The sequence below is a fragment of the Ursus arctos genome, unplaced genomic scaffold (genome assembly GCF_023065955.2).
Source record: "Ursus arctos isolate Adak ecotype North America unplaced genomic scaffold, UrsArc2.0 scaffold_5, whole genome shotgun sequence".
NCBI lineage: Eukaryota > Metazoa > Chordata > Mammalia > Carnivora > Ursidae > Ursus > Ursus arctos.
In genome coordinates this window covers 88805897-88827628 of record NW_026623067.1, presented here as the reverse complement: position 1 = coordinate 88827628, position 21732 = coordinate 88805897, and the positions used below count along the sequence as shown (strand labels likewise).

Below are 21732 nucleotides of genomic sequence, written 5' to 3'. Positions count from 1 at the left end.
TCCCCCTATTTTTAAGGAAATGGGTAACCATTGCAAATTCTGTTTTTTGGGTGCAAGAACAGATAAATAAATGTAGCTGCTGGAATTGCCAGTGAATAACCCAGATTTTAATTTTTTCCTGTTTTCAAGTAAATCAAGGTTCTGTAATTGATGAAAAATAACAATATGTAGTTAATATAGTCCTCAATATACACTTTTCAAATTATCATATCCCACTATATTGTATCATATCACATATCCCACTATAAGAACATAATATCATATTACGTATCATATCACATATCCCACCATGAGAATGTAATAGTAAGTTAAAATACATTTTTATTGACTAAACTCTTTTAGAGTTAAGAAATACAAACTAGAAATAACGCTAAACTAGAATAAACCAGATACCAGATACTCCAGGTTCCTACTATTAGTTATGCATGTAGAGAATCAGAAATGAGTTCTCTCAGTCTAGTTTAATATTAAGTTAAAAATGATATACTTATGTTTCAATAGGTCATTCATTCTCCAAAGTATACTTTAGCCTTATTTAGAGTTTATGAAAAAAAGATGAAGTCTGGGATTTATACTTTAATCTGATGGCATTAACTCCCTGAGAAATATTAAACTTCTTTAACTTCTATATTTTCTTTAAAAATCTATTCTTTGAGAATTAGTTGTCAAACTATTTGTTTTGAATATCTCATATGATAAATTTAATGCTACTAAAAGATAACAGTTCCAATTATTTGAAAATTTTTAACCTAAATAGAAACAGAAATTAGTCAAGTTTTATTTAAACATCAAAAGTTCATTTTACCAGGTCATTTATTTGGCCTTGGTGTCCAGAAAACTCTCTGACAATCTTCCTAGTTTCAATGTCCAGAACACTAATGGAGAAGTCATCCAAGGCAAGTCCCAGAATGCCACTAGTAAGATAAATATACCAGTTTTAATAAACAAACCAACAAAACTTTAACTAAAATCTTATAGTCATTTTAATTTTGCTAATAATCAAATATATCTGTGAGGAAATTAAACAAAACTCTGTTCTTTTACATTAAGTGTCAGATTTTCTCACTTGGCAAATTATTCATATTAATACTTAAACAAAAATCATCAAGAAAAAAATCCATAATCATTAAAGGAAAAACTTTACCTGTCTCTATGTAGCAGCATCATATTTGGAGATGAATCAAGGCTCATAGAATGTATTAAAATTTTGCTTTTAAAGTTCCAGAACTTGAGTAACCCTTCACTACCAGTTGTAATCATCAACTGGTTTAACCCATCCACCGCAACACCTCTAACGCATCCTTTATGAGCTTTAAAGCATATGTTAAAAGAAAAAAGAAATAAGAATTAGCACTGCCTATTTGAACACTACACAGAGTGATTTCTTCATTTAAATATCTAAGTTCCCACTATTTAGTTCCCTTAAAATCTTAAAATAAAGCTGGATTTCAGACAATAGGGAGATTATTATATTGCTCTAATTAAAAGAAACCCATCAGGTTGATGCCACAAAGGTTAAGATTTTCTGTTTAATGCAAAGGGGAAGAAAACAAAAATTTTATTTTGTATAATATCCACTTTTCCCTAATCTATCAATAATTTCATTGCCTTTAAGTATTTCAACATGGTGTTTATAGTAGGTGTAATAGCAGTAACTGCCAAACAGGGTTGGCAATAACCCACCTACAACCTTAGCAAAAGGCCTAGCACTCAAGAATTTAATAAATGCCAGAGACAGTTATTAGCCTTGCATCTTTCTATATTATTATTTTTTAAGTAAGAAAAAGGAAAAAAATTCAATACCTTGATCCTCACCAAAGCTTCCTCGATGTATACCAGACTGCATGTTATATACATCTACAGTTCCTGATGAGAGACCAATTACAGCAAAGTTTCCACAAGAAGTTATATCTACTGCCTTAGGGGAAAAAAAAATTTAAACACAAATGATACAGAAAGTAATTAAGATTTTTATTATACTTTATGGTTTCCAAATATCTTTTTATCTACTAATTATCTCATTAAAAAAAGAAGCATGCTAAATGAGTTGCCTCATTAATTTTCTTAAACACAATGTAATTATACTTGGGCGTATAAGAAATATCTGCTTGATTCTATTTCCATTCTCTAAGAAGTATAAAGAAATATTATCCAAGAAAATAAAACATAACTAAAGTTAACTCAATTGAAATGTACAAAGTTAGAAGAATTATATTTCATTTGGCTTCAATTTTTAATTTATTCACAACAGTGCTAAAGTCAAAGTATTCCACTGCCTAGTTTCTTTACCTTACTTATATAACTGCTTCTACAGGTGATATAAAACTGGAAACATAACATTAATTAGCATGTCCAAAGAAAAAGCCCAAAATATCTTGATTATACATACTAGGAAGGGGATACATAAGATATTGCACAGAAAACATTTAGTTTGTAAGCAGTTTCTGTAAAATAAACTCATATTTTAATATTAAAGTGTCAGTATTGTATTAAGAAGATGTCCTTTTTCCTATGTTAAAAAAATGAGACTGGCTATGTACTGAGTAATGGCCAGAGAAATCCCTGATTGCCACTGTGTGCCAATCAGATGTCATTCCCCCAAGAGATAATTGAAAAGCCTGGTGAATTTATGCCTAAAGAAACAGATGACTTCTAACACCTCTAAGAAAATATTTAGGGCGCCTGGGTGGTTCAGTTGGTTAAGCGACTGCCTTCGGCTCAGGTCATGATCCTGGAGTCCTGGATCAAGTCCTGGATTGAGTCCTGCAGCAGGCTCCCTGCTCAATGGGGAGTCTGCTTCTTCCTCTGCCCCCCCCCCCGCCCGTGCTCTCTCTCTCTATCAAATAAATAAAAACATCTTTAAAAAAAGAAAATATTTAATAGAGGCTATTCAACTATGCAAAGCAGCACACAACTGATACACCAAATCAAGATAATATTAACACCGCATTCTCAGAAGTATGTTCCATTACATATGTATTTTCCTAAAAGCGTATTCCTTAGAAGATAAAATATTTTAGGTAGAAATTATGGACTAATCTTAAAAAGCATCCTATCTTCCTATATGTGTTCCTAGAACACATATATAACCTTACTTATTTTGAATAACTTATAAATATTTATGCGACGTTATGTAGTTATGCTTTCAGGAATTAATGGAACTATTTGGCTATACCCTTCAAGTAATAAAGGTCCCTAGAATTTGCATTTATTTTAATATGATTAATTATTGTTAATGGGCCCGCTTCTGGCTCCTTTTCTAATTTACTCATTATTATCAAAGATAGCTATTATCAAAAATGAGTAAGCTGAGAGAATTACAACTACAAAATATTGCTGACGGAAATGAAAGCTCTAAATAAATGGAAAAACATCATATGTTCATTTATCAGAATATTAAGATGGTAATAGTCCTCAAATTGATCTACAGAATCAGTAAAACCTGTATCAAAATCCTAGCTGCTTTCATTGCAGAAATTGACAAGCAAATCCTAAAATTCGCATGGAAATGCAAGAGACCAGAATAGCCAAAACGATCTTGAAAAAAGAAGAACTTGGAGGATTCGATCTTTGATTTCAAAATTTTATACAAAGGTACTATAGTAAAGACAATGTGCTACTGGCATAACAACAGACATACAAAACAATAGAAGAGAATTGAGAAATCTAGAAATAAATCCTTACAGTCTTGTCAAATTTATTTCTGGGAAGCATACCAAGACTATGCAACAGGATAAAGAATAGTCTTTTGAACATGATGCTCAGACAACTATACTTCCAAATGCAAAAGAATGAACTTGGACCCCTACATTACACCATACACAAAAATTAACTCAGAAAGGATCACAGACTTAAATTAAGAGCTAAAATTATGAAACTCTTAGGAAAAATCACAGGGGTAAATGTTCATGGCCTTCAGGCACGGATTTCTCACATACCACAGGCAATTAAAAAAAAAAGATAGGTTGGACTTAATCAAAATTAAAAACTCTTACACTGAAAATGATACCAATAAGAAAACGAAATGGCAGCCCACAGAATGGGGGAAAAACATTGCAAATCACGTATCTGATAAGGCACTTGCATCCAGAATATATAAAGAACCATCAAAACTCAATGTAAAAAAAAATAACCCCTTTAATGGGTAGAGACTTGAACAGACATTTCTCCAAAGACATATAAACAGCCAATAAGCACATGAAAAGATGTTCAACATTGTTAAGTCACGAGGGAAACTCAAATTAAAATCACAACAATATGCTACTTCACACCAACCAGCATGGCAATAATCAAAAGAGCAATCACAAGTGTTAGCTAGGAAGGACAGAAATTAGAAGCCTTATACATTGCTAGTGGGAATGCCAATTGGAAAACAGGTTAGCAGTTCCTCACAAATGTTGAACACAGAGTTGCATTATGACCTAACAATTCCAGCCCTAGGTATAAATGCAGAGAAACAAAAACATATGTTCACATAAAAACTTGTGCAGTAATGTTAGCATTATTTATAACAGCCACGAAGTAGAAACAACATAAATGCCATCAAGGGACCAATAACTAAATAAAATGTGGTTTATACACAAAATGGATTATTATTCAGCAATAAAAGGAGCAAAGTATTGATACATGCTACAACATGAATAAATTTTGAAAACATTGTGCTAAGTGAAGAAGAAGTCAATCAGAAAGATCATATATTATATGATTCCATTTACATTAAATGCCCAGAATAGGAAAATCCATAGAAATAAAAAGCACACTGTAGTCACCTAGGTTAAGGAGATGGGTGAGTGGAAGTGAGAGAATAGGTTTTTTTATTGAGGTGATAATGTTCTAAAATTAGACTGACTGGATTTTAGTGATGATTGCACAATCCTATGAATATACTAAAAATCACTGAATTGTACACTTAAATGAGAGCATTCTATAGTATGTGAATTTTATCAATAAAACTGTTTTTAAAACAGTAGGAGCAACAACTCTGCAAACGAACTTTGACACTGCTACTTTATATCTTAAATTTGAACCCAATAGAAGTAGACTTACATATTAACAAAAGCAAGCAAAAACAAAATTTCTTAACAGAAATAAATTTTTAAGTAAATACTGGCATTTAAAAGCTGTATTTAAGAAAGGCTTAGAATTCAATCAGAATTTCTCTACAAGGCACTTCTCAAGAGACAAACATAAGAAAAGAAATAAAGGCTTTAAATAACTTCTACATCTGTAACTCATTAAAGAGTTAGCTTAATCTTACCCCTGTAACAAATCAAGAAAGAAAGAAAAAAAAGAAACCTTAAGATTCACATTCATTGCGTATAGTACTATATACTCGACGTAATTAAGGTAAGAAAGTTCATCGATAGGGGCGCCTGGGTGGCATAGCGGTTAAGCGTCTGCCTTTGGCTCAGGGCGTGATCCCAGCGTTATGGGATCAAGCCCCACATCAGGCTCCTCCGCTATGAGCCTGCTCTTCCTCTCACACTCCCTCTGCTTGTGTTCCCTCTCTCGCTGGCTGTCTCTATCTCTGTCGAATAAATAAATAAAATCTTTAAAAAAAAAAAAAAAAAAGAAAGTTCATCGATAAATGCTGAATTCATCTTCAAAGGGTATTCTGAGCAATCCTATATTAATTATAAAACTAAAACAATATATTACATCTGATTAAGCAAAGCTTAACTTAAGCCTAAAATTATTTTCTACAGTTGCACAACTTTACACTATTAGGGAATAATTTCAAAATGTTAAGTTATTTTCTTTCAACCAATATTATCATTAATAAACCTGAGTATAACAAGATTACCATAGGACAGTTTTACAGGAGAAAATGCTCTTACCAACAAACTCAAGCTCACTTACTGTTGCAGTTATGTCATCCTTCTTCAGTTCTTTTGGCTTAAGAAAGTAGGCACCTATTGTAGATCTCTGATAATTCCAGGTCGAACAAGATAATTTACCTTGATGGCAAGCAATGATACTATCCCAGTCACTTTCACGAGCTTCCTCTAAAACATAATAAAAATCATATATCAAATTATTTTTCATTCCCTCATTCATTCATTCACCTATTATTTATTAAGCACATAATATTCATGTTTTCATTAAGCACTAGAGACATGACGGTTTACAGGAATTCTGGAGAGCACTGAGCTTCCACTCTAACAAGAGATTCTGATTAAAAGAAACTATAATAAAGAATACAGTGTCTTATAAAAGCACTCAGGGTTTACTAAGAGATTTGAGGACAGAAATAACTGGCTCCTTGAAAGAAGCAGTAAAACAAATAGCAATTAATGGAGTAGTGGAGAACAGGGGCACAAACAGGTCCAAGCAAACAGGTCCAAGAGTAACCTGAACAAAATGAAGCAGAGCAAGTATTTTCCTGAGAAGGATGGCAACTGGGGCCACACATCACAAAGGATCTTGAAAGCCATGTTAAGGAGAGGAGATTGCATCCTATAAGTAATAAGGGGCCTCGGAAAGATTTTTAAGCAGGTGAGTGACATGATTCAGATGTTTTAGGAAGATTACTCGGCTCTAAGATAAAAAATAGGAGGGTAGTCAAAATTAAAGTTATTTAAAAAAAAAAGGAAAAAAATCCATCATCTGGTGGACATAATAACCTTGAAATGGAAATGGTGCCTTATTTCCATGATAGCTTTCACTCAACAATCCCATCGCCTATCTATATTTTTCTTAAAATCACTTCTTTGAATCAAACACCGCTCAAATGATGTAGCATACTAAGAACTCAGGGCATTCTGGTTGTGATTAAATCGGAGCTGTAAGTTCTCCATTCTCACCTTTTTAACGTTAGTGACTCTCATTATACCAGACATAACAGAATAAGAAGGGTTACAAAATGAAGTACCAAATACTGTTTATTAATAGGTCTTAGAAAGAACAAAACCTGAAATTAAAAGGTAAATCACATTAGATTTGCATGCACTTGGAGTTACTTCCAAATGCTTATTAATATTTGCAAAAACATTTTTTAAAATGTAGAAAATTTAAAAACAGATAGTAGGAAAAATAAAACTTCTCAAAATACAGTATTAAGTTACTTACCAGCTGCAAACTTTGTGATGGGTGGAAGTCTTACTGACATGGCACTCTGAAGTCCTTTACGTTTGACTCTTTTTTTATTTATTAATCCTGGGGTTGAGGGAGAAGGGAATACAGCTATGAATCTTTCTTAATGAAAAATGTACATAACAGAAAAGCTATTCCTTGTCATGTAACTATAAAGTTCAAAATATTATTTAAATCAGGAGCCAAATAAAGATATTACCACTATTATTTAATCATTTATGAAATTTAATCTATATAATTATATAAGAAAACAACTGAAAAATGAAGGTAAAAATAATCATTTTTTACAGATGACATGATGGTCATATAGTCATGTAATCAAGAAAAGCAATCAAATGATTATTCAAATAATCATTTCATTGGACCAAATACAGAAACAATAAAAAAAGAACCCAGTAAGTTCCTATGATGCAGTAATATCTAATATCATTATCATCATTTTGTAATTACAATATATTATGTATTCTTACATACTAATTATTAAATATTAAATATTGCACAGTGGAAATATAATGAACAAAGATCACATCCATACTACTAGCAAAAAAATAAATATTAGCAAATTATATTAAAATACATAAAATGCCACTGAATAATCATAAATATGTAGGACCAATAGGAGGAAAACTAAAAAAAAAGCTTCACTAAGGAATATAAAACACAACTTGAATAAGGATATAGCATATCCCTTGATGTGAAGATTCTTAAAGATATTAAATCTCTCCAATGAATTTCAAGTATCACTTTGGATGCTGATTAAAAAATGATCCAAAAAGGGGCATCCGCTGGCTCAGTTGGTTAAGTACCTTCCTTTGGCTGGGGTCATGATCCCAGAGACCTGGGATCAAGCCCCACATCGGGCTCCCTGCTCAGTGGGGAGCCTGCTTCTCCCTCTCCCTTGTGTTCTCTCTCGCTATCTCTCTCTCAAAAAATAAGTAAAATTAAAAAAAAAAAAAAACACCCTAAAACTCATCTGGAAGTATATATATGCATGAATAGCCAGGATAGTAGCTAAAAAGAGTAATTATAAATAAAACTAAAAACATTTTTTTGTTTAATATACAAAATCTTTCAAATGCTGGGAATGATGGGAAGGGATAGAGAATAAAGCAAGCCCTTTTTCCAGAAAGATGGGACACAGCTTACTTTGATGCTTTCTCTAAGGTCCCTTTCATGTTGAAAATCCTACACTCTACACATGGCTCAAGTGAAATCATCAGTGTCTCCTGGGTGGCAGCAGTATGTTTTTACCAGCCAAGATGTCAAATTCTTTTTAATAACCTTACAGCAACACCTCAATCACTTCCATAGCAACACTGATCTTAAGAATCTTTCTACACTCTTCCGTACAAGGGTTTTTTAATTTCATCCAAGCAAAGAGGAAATTTATCAACAAAACTTCCTCTGGTTGTCTCACACTATCTTGAAATGTTTCTTTTGTGACCAGCAGCTTTATTTTCACCTTGCAAGTAACCTACCATGTCCCAAACTCTTGTTAAATTTTTCATGTATTGTGGAAAATGATTGAAGAGTTCCATCTTGACCTGTTGATATAGACAGAAAATACTTAGTCAAACTTCATCACAACAGTGGATTATCTAAATGACTCTTAGAAAATTAGATTCTTAAAACCTGAAGTTACAATTTGGGACACTTTAAAAGCTGGAGGGGCACCTGGGTGGCTCAGTCAGTTAAGCGGCTGCCTTCTGCTCCGGTCGTGATCAAGCCCCACATTGGGCTCCTTGCTCAGTGGGAGCCTGCTTCTCCCTCTGCCTGCCACTTCCCCTGCTTGTGCTTGCTCTCTCCCCCCACCCTGTGTCAAATAAATAAAATCTTTAAAAAAAAAAAAAGAAAGAAAATAAAAAATAAATAAAAGGAGAGCTGGATTGCAATTACTTCATTACCATACTTACCTATGCAAAGAATGTCATTTAGTAAGAACAAAGGATAAAATGAGGTACTAATAATTTTCAGATTATTAGACTAGGCAAGGCCACAGTTTCAGAATCCGACCATCTGTCTCTAAGAATTAGTAAATAAAATAATAGTCTAACTGAAGATAATATCATCTACAATGCTTCCTTAAGTATTCAAAAAGAATCCCCTCATTTCCCCAGATTTCCAAATCACTCTAGGGGTATCTGAATTGGAAAATTTGTAAATACCAAACCTAATAAATATTAAGCACTCTGCTCTCAATACTTGCTTGAATAAACTAAAAGCACAAAGCAGAAACTCACTTGCACTAAGAATTTGCTGTCCGTTTTGTCCATAGTATCTGATTTTGGTAAGAGGAGCGCTATGTCCCATTCTGAATCTCAAAAGCCGACCTTCACCCGTGGGACCATCAAATATCCATATCTGCCAAGAAAAAAAAGATAAGGTTCTTTTGCAATGTGTTAAGTGATCTGCAAGCAGTCAGATCATCTTCGACATATATTAGCTGACACCAGGTAGTGCTTGCCAGGCTGCTGACCCTGGAGAGGGGGCAGGGGGAAAGATAAACTATACTGTAACTTTCTCACTTCACTGCAATCATGTAACCTGCTGTGCTCTTTACTTCATCTATACCATTATCTTATTCCATTTTCCTTTCATCTTCTAGGTTCCAGGCTCATACATTAAAACAGGCTTATAATAACCCCAAGGACAGAAACCAGGAAAATGGTAACGATAATCGTAATACCCTCAGAGCATTGTCAGCACCATTTGTGACAAGAAGTGGCTCTCTATGAAGAAATGTCAGCCCAGCAATTGCTGTAGAATGTGCATTTCTCATTTGATTGATTAATTTTTTGTCTTCTAGGTCCCAGAGTCCAATATGGCCACACGGGCTTCCAGCTGCCATTATTGGATGACCATCTGTTATCAAAAATAAAATATATTAAGAAAAACATGCACCATAAAACAACCAAACTTAACAATTTTTCTCTCTACCCTTTTTATCCATAAACATAAAGTTAGAAAAGACCATGCACCAATAACCTATTCATAATCCTTTGGCTATTTGCAGTGTAGTATTTCACTCACTTCTATTAAATACATTAAATTGCAAGAAAATATCCATTAGGAAAATTTTGATGAGCTTCAAAGTAATGCATTTTAAATGTTCTTTACAGTTATCAATAAGTAAGTTAAAAGTTACCTGTGCGAAATGAAATCGAAGTAATAGGTCCCCAGTCTTGACGAAATTTCATTAATGTTTCATCGAATTTAATGTTGTGAATAATAACCTGACCTGACATAAGACCAATAGCAACAACATCCACAGCTGGTGCCTGAAAATTAAATTATTCAGCTTTTTATTTTCTTAATCAAAATAGCTTTAATAATTCTGATGTTATGCATCATTACTTATGTGTTATCAAAAAAAGGGATATCTTCCTGAGGATGGCAAAAAAACAGTAAGTATCACCATTCTAGCATACTTTAATTGCTATTTCACGTGTAAGTATTTAGGAATAATGCTTTCAAGTAACCTCCCAGTTTCAAATATGGTAGCCACCAACAACCTCCTCACCCCGAAAACATAGCTGACACAGTAAGTAAACAGCCATAAAAGAAAAGGAATCTGATATATGAAGTCACTACAGATCACTGACTGGACGGAAACAGAAAAGAGAGACAACTCTCAGAAAACATAACATAGGGACACCTGGGTGGCTCAAATGGTTAAGCGTCTGCCTTCAGTTCAGGTCATGATCTTGGGGTCTTGGAACTGAGTCCCAGTCAGGCTCCCTGCTCGTGGGGAGTCTGCTTCTCCCTCTGCCTCTGCCCTTCCTGACCCTCACTTGTGCTCTCCCTCTCTCTCAAATAAATAAATAAAATCTTTAAAAAAGAGAGCATAACATAGAAAGGCTTGCCATATGCATGGCAACATAAAAGGCCAACTACAAAGCAAGTGAAGAATTACTTATCCAAGGAAAACGAAAAGTCTACAAAACACGTTAAAAGGCAAAAAAGTTTTACAATTAGTCTGTTCCAGCTCTAATAATCTATGAATATAATCTTCATTTTATACAATGGCCTTACATACAGGCTGAATAAGCTTCTCTATTTTAGCACAGAAGATCAATGTCCCATACCATTACAGAATGGAATCAGGCTAAATATTTTAGTAATTTATCATCAAGTGACTATTATGCATAAGACCCTAGGGAAACTAAAATGAGTATGATTCCTTGTCCTCAAGGGACCTAATCATCAGATACCTTTGGGGTCTTATGGGTAGGCAAAAGCATAGCAAAGTTGATGGCAGTGAGAGAGAATGAAAGAATGAATATAAATTGCGCAGGTATAAGCAATAGGTAGAAGGACAAGGGTACACTGGAAGTATATGTGTCCAATATACGCAGAAGATTCTCTGCAGACATACATTCATTCATTCATACCTGTTGTGCAGATTGTGCAGACTCATAAAAACAAAAGCAGATATTTACAGAAGAGTCTAGTTAATGAAATAGTAGAATTTGGGTCCCAATTATTCCAAGCTACAGCTCTCAACATCCTGACAAATTTCTCTGTATGACCTACAATCTCCCTTACTGCACAACTAACTCATCCCTATCATCTCCACTCTGTATAAGACACATGCTTGCAAAATGATTGGTAAACATAACCCCATACTAACTATACATTTAGAGCCTAATTCCAGACAAAAAGATTTCTAAAAATGTTTATAGTCAAAGGCATTATTATTTGTTTTCAATTACATTTCCAAAACACTATTTATTAGGGTAATATTTATAAAAATAAATTGGTTCTATATATTATTGTCTTCAGGACTAAAAATATGGTTGACCCCTGAAACTGAAAGATCACACTATTTACTTCATCTTTCCTTTGACTAAACAGAAAAATACTAACCTGCTGAAGAGCTGTTACTCCAATTTTCCATCCCTGAAATGTATATAGTAGTTTACTACAAGAAGAAAAATAGAAAGGTTTTATTTAGGAAAACAAAATCAACTACATATTAAAAAGGGAAATAGTAACAGAAGACATTTAATTTGTTACTCTGCCCCACACTACCCTAAGTACATATATTAATTTATTTAATACTAAAAACAATCCCATGAGGTAGATATCATCACCATTTTTCAGATACAGAAACTAAGAAACTTAATTATGCGAAACAATTAAGCTAAGGTTATATGGCTAATAATTCAGAGCCCAGACAGACCAATTCTAGATCCTATGCCTGATGCTGCTGGTAATTACTATACTATGTCAACTCTTTAAGAAATAGAAAAAAGAATACATGACTAAAAACCATTTCATATTACAGACTGTAACAAAAAACCATCATAGAATGTAGGTAGATCTCTAGAAAAATATTACAGAAGGGAATATAACTATGACACCAACGTTTCTAGAACCACTGCATGACAACAGTGGCGCTGCTCTAAATTTCAGAGTCAAGCCACAAATGATAAGTAATAAGTCCTTGAAGAAACAGAGATTCTGAAATCATTATAACATAGTCAACAAAATATCAGATCACATAGTAAATTCAGTAAGTGGGCGCAGATTAATTTACTCAATGATTATCCAAGGGATACTTAATGTACAATAGTGTAAACATCACATAAAGAGCCTCAACAGACAACCTTAGGGGCAGAGAAAATACCTCTCGGTCATCATCACTGAACCAAGCACAGAATGGATAGTCAATGATATTTATATTTATACTCCAAATGAAGTGCTTACTTGGATTTTACATTCCACAACTGTAGGCTTCCTTGTTCACTGCCGAGAAGTATTTTATTCAAGTAGGTACTTGGGTGCAAAATTGCAGAAATTTTAAATACTGATTTATCAAAAGTCAATTGCAGGTATTCCTCTATAAAAGTCAAAGTTATAAATAACATGTAATTATTTTTTCATATACCCATATATTTACCCCTTTTTAAAGTAAGGCTACCATACCAAAAATTAATGTCCTAATATAAACCAAAGAATTACATACTAACCTATACACATTCCTTGAAAAATTAAATAAATGTGATGAGGGGCAACTTGTAAATATAATTTAGACTGCCAAAAATTTTCTAAAAGTTCTGATATCAATACTATTAAAAATTTCACTCATTGCTGAGCTGGTTTATAGGAATAAAAAATAAGGATTAAAAAAAAGTGACTCTAGGGATCAGCCTTACTATTTTTATAATTTGACCAAGAGGCAGAGCGAATATTCCAAGTGAAGTGCTTATACTGAGCTCTCAAATATCTAGAGAGATTGACAGACCACTCAAAGATGTAAAACATAAGAGGCAAACCTTGGTGAAACTAAGAATAGTGCTTCTCACACATTTCCATGGAACCTCTAATAGAGGAGAGAAAAAGAACGTACAGCCTTGTGGAGTAGAGAATAACAAATCCAGCCGTTTTTTTGAAATCTTACCTATATTTAAAATTCTTATGTGTAAATTTTGTTTTCTACTTCACAGTTCATGCATGATGAAAACAACTTTTCACTAAATTTTCCCCAAAATTTGAGTATCAAAGATGGTAAATCTCACTTAACTTTCAGTCTCACATACTATGTGGCATACTGTTACACATTCCCAGAGGTATGTGTACCCATTTTAAAAAGCATAGAAGGTGAAAATCATATAAACCTTAAATCCTACTTTAAAAGATCCTTGCCTCTATTTGCATCTAGCAATTTTAATTATAAGCAACATAAACAGCTCCCTGAAGACACTGGTTCAATGTGCTGCTGTAACAATAATAAAAAGCTGGCACCAGCAACAACAGAAAGCCTGCTGGACTATAAGAATCAGATCCTCTAACTTTATTAAAGCCTTTTAACACCCATCTGCACAAAGACTACTTCAGAAATTCTGCTCCCTTTACTTGGGCAAAGACAGAACAAAGAAGGTCTAATTTGATATAGATCAGCTCCCAGGAGGGCAATTTTTACTAAAAATAAACATATCTCATAGAACAATGTAAACAGATTAAAAAAGACATAGAAGTTCGAATTCATGGTAGATCCACAGTCTTTTACTGAGGAAAGCTAGGGATATTCTGGGGATAAATTCCCAACCCTTGAGGATAACACCGTCCTGAAGACATAGTTCAGCGCCACTGTATAGAGTATCACAGTTAAAGGACGTCGACCGTTATTCTTAGAAACAGGATGGACACTTTCCTTCAGATTATAAGATCTTAGTTTACTATTATGATCTCCTCTACTGAAAGTTTAAAATACAAACCAAAAACATATACCAAAATTCACTCCACAGAGAAAATAATTAACATGTCACTAAACTTAGAGAACTGCAATGGAAAATATTATTAGCTGAGAGAATCATATTAAACAGGTTATAAATAGTTCAGCTGGCTGACTAAAATTGCTTATCCATATTTTACTTAAAACCTTTTTCCTCATACATGTTGAAGAGTCTAAAAATTTTTTCTGATGTGAAACCTCTGATATGGAAGTTGTGTTTATATAGGTTTTTAATTTTAGCTACACATATACTACCCCCAAGATAATGCAATAAATTGGTTGATTCTTACCTTCTGAATATATGTGCCAAATAATAAGAATGCTGTCAGTATCAACAGAAATAATGTGATCCCCAAAGGGCTGCAAAAGATGGATTTCTGCCTTATGACCCTTGAAAGTGTGTACTACCTACAATGTCAAAGTGCAAAAGAATTTCATATTAGCCCTCATTCACCATGTAATATTATTCATATTAACCAAAAACATGCTAGTCATAAAGATGCTCATGTTGAGAAATGAGGTCCAACTTTTGATTATCCAGGTTAGATTAACAAATAGCAAGGAACCAGGCATTTTCACCTGCTCCCTCAACCAGGCCAATAATAAGGAAGCATGGATTAGAAACACAGAAATGAGACCTCTGGGACTCAGCCTCACAACTGAACTCAGGGAGGCTGCATACACACAGCCACGTCCTTCACCCAATCCAACCAGCAGAACTCCATGCAGCCTAAAACAGTGCTTATGTTCTAGAAGGCTGACCTCCACAAACTCCCTCAACAGCTGGCTTCCAGATGACAGGGGAGATAGAGCACTTCTTCCTCATAGCTTTCTGTTTTGACAGAGACCCTTATCTTTACAGTAGCTACATCCCTCAAGACTATATATAGCCCCTTCCCCATGGTTTCAGTTCTCACCAGGCTCCAAAACCACTATTGTCTTTTGACCCTAGATTCCTACAGTTAAGTCTCTGATGCCTTGCCATCCTTACTTTCTCCCTCTCTATATGTATCTTCCAGGGAAAACTACAAACAAGTATTTTGCCAAAAAAAAAAAAAAAAAAAGACATTTCTCCTGACTCTAAAAATCCTATCAGGTCCCATTAAAGAACTCCACAGTTAAACTGCCTTCCTATGCCACAGACAGTGATGATAGAGGACTCTGGGAACAAATGTCAGTCCAAGTCAGGCCTTCACAAGTACAGTGATTCAATTACCTGGCTATCTAGGCAGGTAAATCCCCTGCCACTTTCCCTTTCATTCTGGACCACCAGAGCCAGGTCATCTCCCAAATCGAATGTTCCACAACAAATTTAGAAACCAATTGATAGATTAAGGTAAGAAAAGACCCTTCCTTAGCAGTGTAGAAAAGAGAGAATCTAGTTTTCTCTATATAGAAAACAAGCACTTGGTTGGTTCCAAGAAAAGGAGTCATGGTCTGAGTTGTTCATAGTGAAAAAGTCAATCCACATAAAGCAGTGGTATAAATATGAATCTCCCGGGAAAGCATTTTCAAAGGCATTTTCTAAATCCTACCCCAACTCAATATACAAAGTAGAGTGCTCAGGAGATGGGGCCCAACTGAGCAAGAAAATTTTGAAGAGCTGGCCAAATAATTCTGATGTTCATCCATGACAAAGAAAACTGGACTAAAGTACCAGTTTTAACTAATTTTGAGAATTTGATGAAATCAATTTTTCCTCCTCCAGAAAACTACATAAATGTTTACAATAAAAAAAAGTACATATCCAGAGCATCCCAGATGAAGAATGGCAACAAAAAAGTTCCCTTCACTGTCATGACAATCAACTATTGACTGCAAAAAACAAAACAGTTCAGTGACACAAACCTCTTTATTACGGGCAAATGCAGAGAAAACATTCCCATAAGCAGCAAAGACTAGCCTCCCATCAGCTGCCATACAGCAGATATCCTGTGGAAGAGAGTTACCTAGGTAAAAGGAAATATAAAATAAGTACGAAATTTTAAGATCTTGGCACAGATAGAAACCTCAATATACATGTAACATTTTCCATGGCTAAAATTTAAAAATATGTAGATATGTGTGTGTGTATACAAAAGCTGAGAATCAATATAAATTTGACTTCAATGTTATTTTATACATTTAATACTATCAGACTCAAACTATGAAACCACCTTGACCTTCCCTAAGAGAACTAATGTCTAGAATTTACAGACATAAAAACATAATCCTAAAATGAAAAGTTTTTGAGGTTACGTGGAAAAATTCCTCACTTCATATAAAAAACTGGCAGACAGTCATCCACCCTTCATGTAAATGCCTTCAGGAATATCAAGTTCACTAGCAACTCTAGCAAAATTTTTAAAGTTAATAAAAACCTAGAACCCTATTTAACTCCATCCTTTGGAAAAACCTCAGAAAAACTCCATATGATTCTCTACATTCTGACCCTTACAATGAACAATATGGTATTTATTCAGTCTCCAAGGCAAATATGCCCGTCATCTTTAGCCATTTCTCATATGATAGGATTTCTTCACTCCTCTCTATCATGGTCACACTGGCATTTTCTTTTTATTCCCTGTTTTGGGGGCAGGAGAGTTAGAAGATATAGGATTGTTTTAAGTATTTTTCATGCTACATATTCCACTTTAAGATTTCACTTCCCAAATACTATTTTTATAAGTTTATCATTCACTCTGTATTCAACTTACATTATAGTGCCCTTCTTTTGCCTTCTATAATCTTTAAAAAAATTTTTTATCAGACTAATAAACTTAAAGTCCTCTGTTTCTGTTACAATGATCATATTTGATGGTAAAACCAGAATCTTTCAGCCCTGGCAAGCCCTTTCCCTGTTAAACACTTTCCAAAAAAATAAGTATTTCTTTCATTGGAAAAAAATATCAAAATGGGAGAAAAGGGAAAACTCTTCCTTACAGTAGAAGGAATGATGGACTTAGAAAATCACTAAATGGTAATCATCACTCTAATAGCTGGTTCAGGCAAGAATCATCACTAAATGATAAAAACAGTGGGTAAAACTTTGAAAAGCAATAGGATATTGACATAGTCTCAATGGATCTTATAAGATACTGATTAATTATAATGGGTAAAACTTTAAAATGGAGCCTCCTGACAAATGTCACCTTAATAAAATGATCAAAGTTATCACTGGCAGGAACAGAATTAACCAACAGCATGTGCCTGCTAATATGATTCACCGAGAATTCTCCCATTATTTGTTATTCTTGCTATAAGGCATAACCTGAATCTAATCATGAGGAAACATTAGAGAAACTCCAATTGAAGGACATTCTATAAAAGAACTCCCTATACTTTTGAAAAGTTATCAATGCTGTGAAACACAAATTTAAAAAGACTCAAGAGACAGGACAACTACAAGTAACATATGATCCTATCCTGGACTCTTTTTTTTACTATGTAAGTTTATCAGAACTACACACTGGATTTCTTATATACGCTGTAAGTCTTAAATTAATTTTAAAATTTTTATGATTTTTAAAAGACACTAAACATGCACAGATTCAGGATAAAGTTTACACTTACTTACTGCAACCAGACTAAGTTTCTGAACCTGTTTTAATAAAGAAAAATGATTAGATTAGTAATTGCTTTTGTTAATGGAAATTTAACACCTGAAAATTAAAATATAATCTCATACATAAGTTTGCTATGCTATCTTTCCTTAAAAAGACACTTACTGATCCTAATTTTTCATTATTAGGAAAGCTTATATTTTCAACTATTTCGTCAGGAGTAGTGATGGAAGGGGTAGACAAACTTTTTCTATAATGAGTCATACAGTAAATATTTTAGGGCTTTGTAGGCTATATGGTCTTTGCTGAACTGCTAATAAAACATGAAAACAACCACACACAACAAATGTATATGCTCTATTCTAATAAATTTGATTTATGGATACAAAAATTTGATTTTCATATGCCATGACATATTATCATTCTTTTGATTTTTTTTCCCCCAACAATTTAAAAATGTCAAAACCACCCATCTCTGAAGCACAGGGTTCAGAGGGGATATAAGTAGAAATTCAAATCCCAGAGATGCTAAAATCCTAAGACTGAAAGGGCCCTGGAGATCAAATTAAATATCCTATTTCTTAAATGCAAGTAGACACAGGTCTCCATCCCATGCCAAAATTTAATTATATTGCATCCTACTACTGTGCAAAATTTATTTGGGAGGTTGTTATATTAGAATAAACAAACATACCTGTAAAATAAATAAATAAAAATGTTACAAGTATACAAAAACAAATGGTGGGCAGGATTGGCTTGCAGACTGTAGTTTGCTGACCCCAATCTATGATTATTGACCCAGCAGTAGGACCTTGACAAAGTTACCCCATCCCCACGCCCCTTGCCTCAAATTCCTCAACTATAAAAAAAGAATTAAAGTAGGTACCTGCTATATGGGATTATTATGAGTATCCAATGTGTAAAATTTGTGTAAAACAGTTAGAATGGAGCCAGTCACAGTTAATGCTCAGTAAACGTTCGCTGCCATCACCACCACCATCTCCACCTTGAGCATGGCCCTCCTTTCCTCTTCCACTCACTCAACCAGCTACCAACAACTACCTCTTCTTGCTAATAACCCATTTGCTTTCCACAATCCTTCAAAGAATTTAGCTTTACAGCTCGGTTTCCAGAAAAAGTACTTAATACTGGCTATTCTCCTCCTCCTCCTCAAGAAAAGGTCCCGCTTTCACAGAGCGTACATTCATTAGGAGATAAAGGAAAAAAGTAAACAGCAACGAAAGACTATTACAATGATTGATGAGAAATTAAAGGAGAAAAACCATCAACTAACAGGCAGGAAGGCCTGGGGCAAATAACTTAATTTCTGAAATTGTTTCCTAGTTTACATAAGGGCGCTCCGGAAAACCGTCCATACCCCGTAGAGAACGAAATTGCTGCAAGGCTTAGACTAAGAGGCACGGGGTCAGACCCTCAGTGTTGGTAGAAATAGATGCTCAGGGGAGTTTTAAGGAAATTAGTTTGCTACCCAATGTGGACAGTCCCCCAAATCATAGTTAATTTCACCTCTCCAGTTCTTCCATTGTATTTGAGTTTAAATTTCTAATTCAGCGTGGGTCAGAAATTGCACAATACAATGTCTTACGAGTCTCTCTCGTTAAGAATTCAGGGGGCTAGGATTTGTCTAAATCACATTTACACCTTCAAGGGAACTTCAATAGATATTTAGCGCACAAAGAAATACGCCGCCACAGAACTGAAGTTTGTTCTCCGGTCCTTTCCCTTAGCGAGACTGCGTCCGAGGTCGCCTCAAGCGCACTGCAAGGGCTAAGTTAAGCAGCACGTGGATTTGAAGCGGTGGAGAAATAGCACCGACAGGGGTTAAGGAAGACACGGGCAGAAAGGGAAGCCCTGGCTCGGTGCGGGAGGAGAGCGGGACGAGAGCGGGACTTCCCCCGCAAAGTGCTGGCGCTCGGGATGGGGGGGGGGTGATTCCCGGGAAGCGGGCGAAGAAAGACGTCACTCACGTCGTAGGTGTGGAAGCTCTTGCCCACGCAGGTCGTCACGTAGAACCGGCGCTTCAGCGCGCTGAATCGCACCACGTGCGCAATGTCAGTGCTAAAAAGCCCCAAGGCCCGGAACCCTGCGAACAGCGCACTGCTGGTGCGACCCCCGGCGCCCCGCTCCATCGCTACTGCGGTCCGGGCTCCTCTGTGCTCCAGCCCCGAAGGAAACCGCGAACCAGGCCCTTGACTGCTTCTCGAGGCACAGCACTCTGCCGGCGCCGCATACTTACAAGGGCTTCCGGTGCCCGCTGCCAATGGCGTTAGCGGAGTCTGCTCTAGTGCTACTGAAAAAGAACTCCCTCCGGAGCTCGCAAGGGAGGCGCGACTTCGGTTCCGAGGGACACGGTCTCCAGTGCTCGCGATACTCCCCAGCTCTGGTGGGGCTGGAAGAGACTGGAATCACTTTTCCGCGGGACTTTGGGGGAGGGGAGCGACAGCGGAAGCGCTGCGCCCAGAACGGGGAAGGGAGGCCAGGTGTAGTCTTAACACAGGTGGAGACAAGTTAAACGTGTAATTATAAAAAGGTATAAAACCATGAGACTATGGAGTAAATTTGAACATTGGATAACATGATATTTTAAAAATTAATGTTAATTTTATAGGTGTTAGTAGTATTGTGATTATGCTTTTAAAGATTCTTTATCTTTTATGTGTCTATACAAGTGAAGTGTAGTGATATAACGGGATTTGCTTTCAAATGGGGGATGGCAGCGCCTGGGTGGCTCAGTCGCTTAAGCCCGCTACTTTTTTTTTTTTTTTAAGGTTTTTGTTTATTTATTTGACAGAGAGAGACAGCGAGAGAGGGAACACAAGCAGGGGGAGTGGGAGAGGAAGAAGCAGGCTCCCAGCCTGATGTGGGGCTCGATTGCAGGACCCCGGTATCACGCCCTGAGCTGAAGACAGACGCTTAACAACTGAGCCACCCAGGCGCCCCTAAGCCCCCTACTCTTCGTTTTGGCTCAGGTTGTGACCCAGGGCACTGGGATCCATCCGCCGCCTTAGGCTGCGTTTAGCGGGAGTCTCTTTAACTCTCTCCCTCCCTCCGTGCTCTCTCTCTCAAATAAATAAATACATCTCTTAATAAAAAAATAAATAAATGAGGATGAGGCGCAGCATTTAGAAGAAACAGGATTGGTAATGGTTTAATCTGGGGAATGGATATTTGAGAGTTCATAATATTATCCGTTCGCTTCTGTATAAAATTGAAATTTTCCATAACAAAAAGATATTTTGTTTGCTTTTTACTAAGTTTGTTTACAGCAAAAAATTGGAATATTAATTTTTTTTACCTCCGAGTGATGCAAAAGTGTACGAATGGTTTTAATTACTAAATAGACATTTTTAAGACTTTTATAAATTGTGTGTAATGCAGATGTTGCTGTTATAATCAGAGACGAAGACTTCTGCATATACTGACAGTTTGGTAAGAAAATCGAAAAAGTTTCTTCAACCAGGACTTTACAGTTCACAAAGCCTTTGACACCCATTATTTTAATATAATCCTCAAATCTAGGCTGTGAGGTGTTCAGGGCAAAAAATATTACTGTTTTACAAATGAGGAAACTGTTTCATTGGGGGTTAAGCAGTTTGTACGAAGTCCTGAGATTATTTGGGGCCCAAATGGAGACTAGCATAAAGGTTAGAAAAGGATGAGAAGGGGAGATCACTGAAGGGCAGTGGAGGATAGGAGAAATATGCATCCAGCAATCACATTTTCAAGACCAAACCTTGGGCCACAGGGTGGGTGTGGATTCACATTAGATAAGGAACCAGAAATTCCCGTAGATTATTTAACTTGTAGAGGGTCACTTAATTAATGGTAGTATAGCAATTT

The 21732-nt window shown here is 35.5% G+C and overlaps 1 protein-coding gene across 1 annotated transcript in view; it reads right to left on the bottom strand.

The window, feature by feature from the left end:
* The window catches only part of WDR36 (WD repeat domain 36), a 38563-nt gene extending 18385 nt beyond the window's left edge, over positions 1–20178 (bottom strand). The window contains exons 1-15 of the mRNA XM_026498435.4: positions 19860–20178; positions 17882–17909; positions 16178–16278; positions 14620–14737; positions 12802–12934; positions 11959–12013; positions 10238–10370; positions 9779–9954; positions 9333–9453; positions 8571–8636; positions 7069–7155; positions 5860–6005; positions 1804–1918; positions 1145–1310; positions 806–914 (exon numbers count right to left, since the gene is read on the bottom strand). Coding sequence (XP_026354220.2) covers positions 806–914; positions 1145–1310; positions 1804–1918; positions 5860–6005; positions 7069–7155; positions 8571–8636; positions 9333–9453; positions 9779–9954; positions 10238–10370; positions 11959–12013; positions 12802–12934; positions 14620–14737; positions 16178–16278; positions 17882–17909; positions 19860–20021 — 1716 coding nt within the window. The 5' untranslated portion in view covers positions 20022–20178. The remainder of the gene's footprint in view (positions 1–805; positions 915–1144; positions 1311–1803; positions 1919–5859; positions 6006–7068; positions 7156–8570; positions 8637–9332; positions 9454–9778; positions 9955–10237; positions 10371–11958; positions 12014–12801; positions 12935–14619; positions 14738–16177; positions 16279–17881; positions 17910–19859) is intronic.
* Between the last annotated feature and the right edge of the window lie 1554 nt (positions 20179–21732).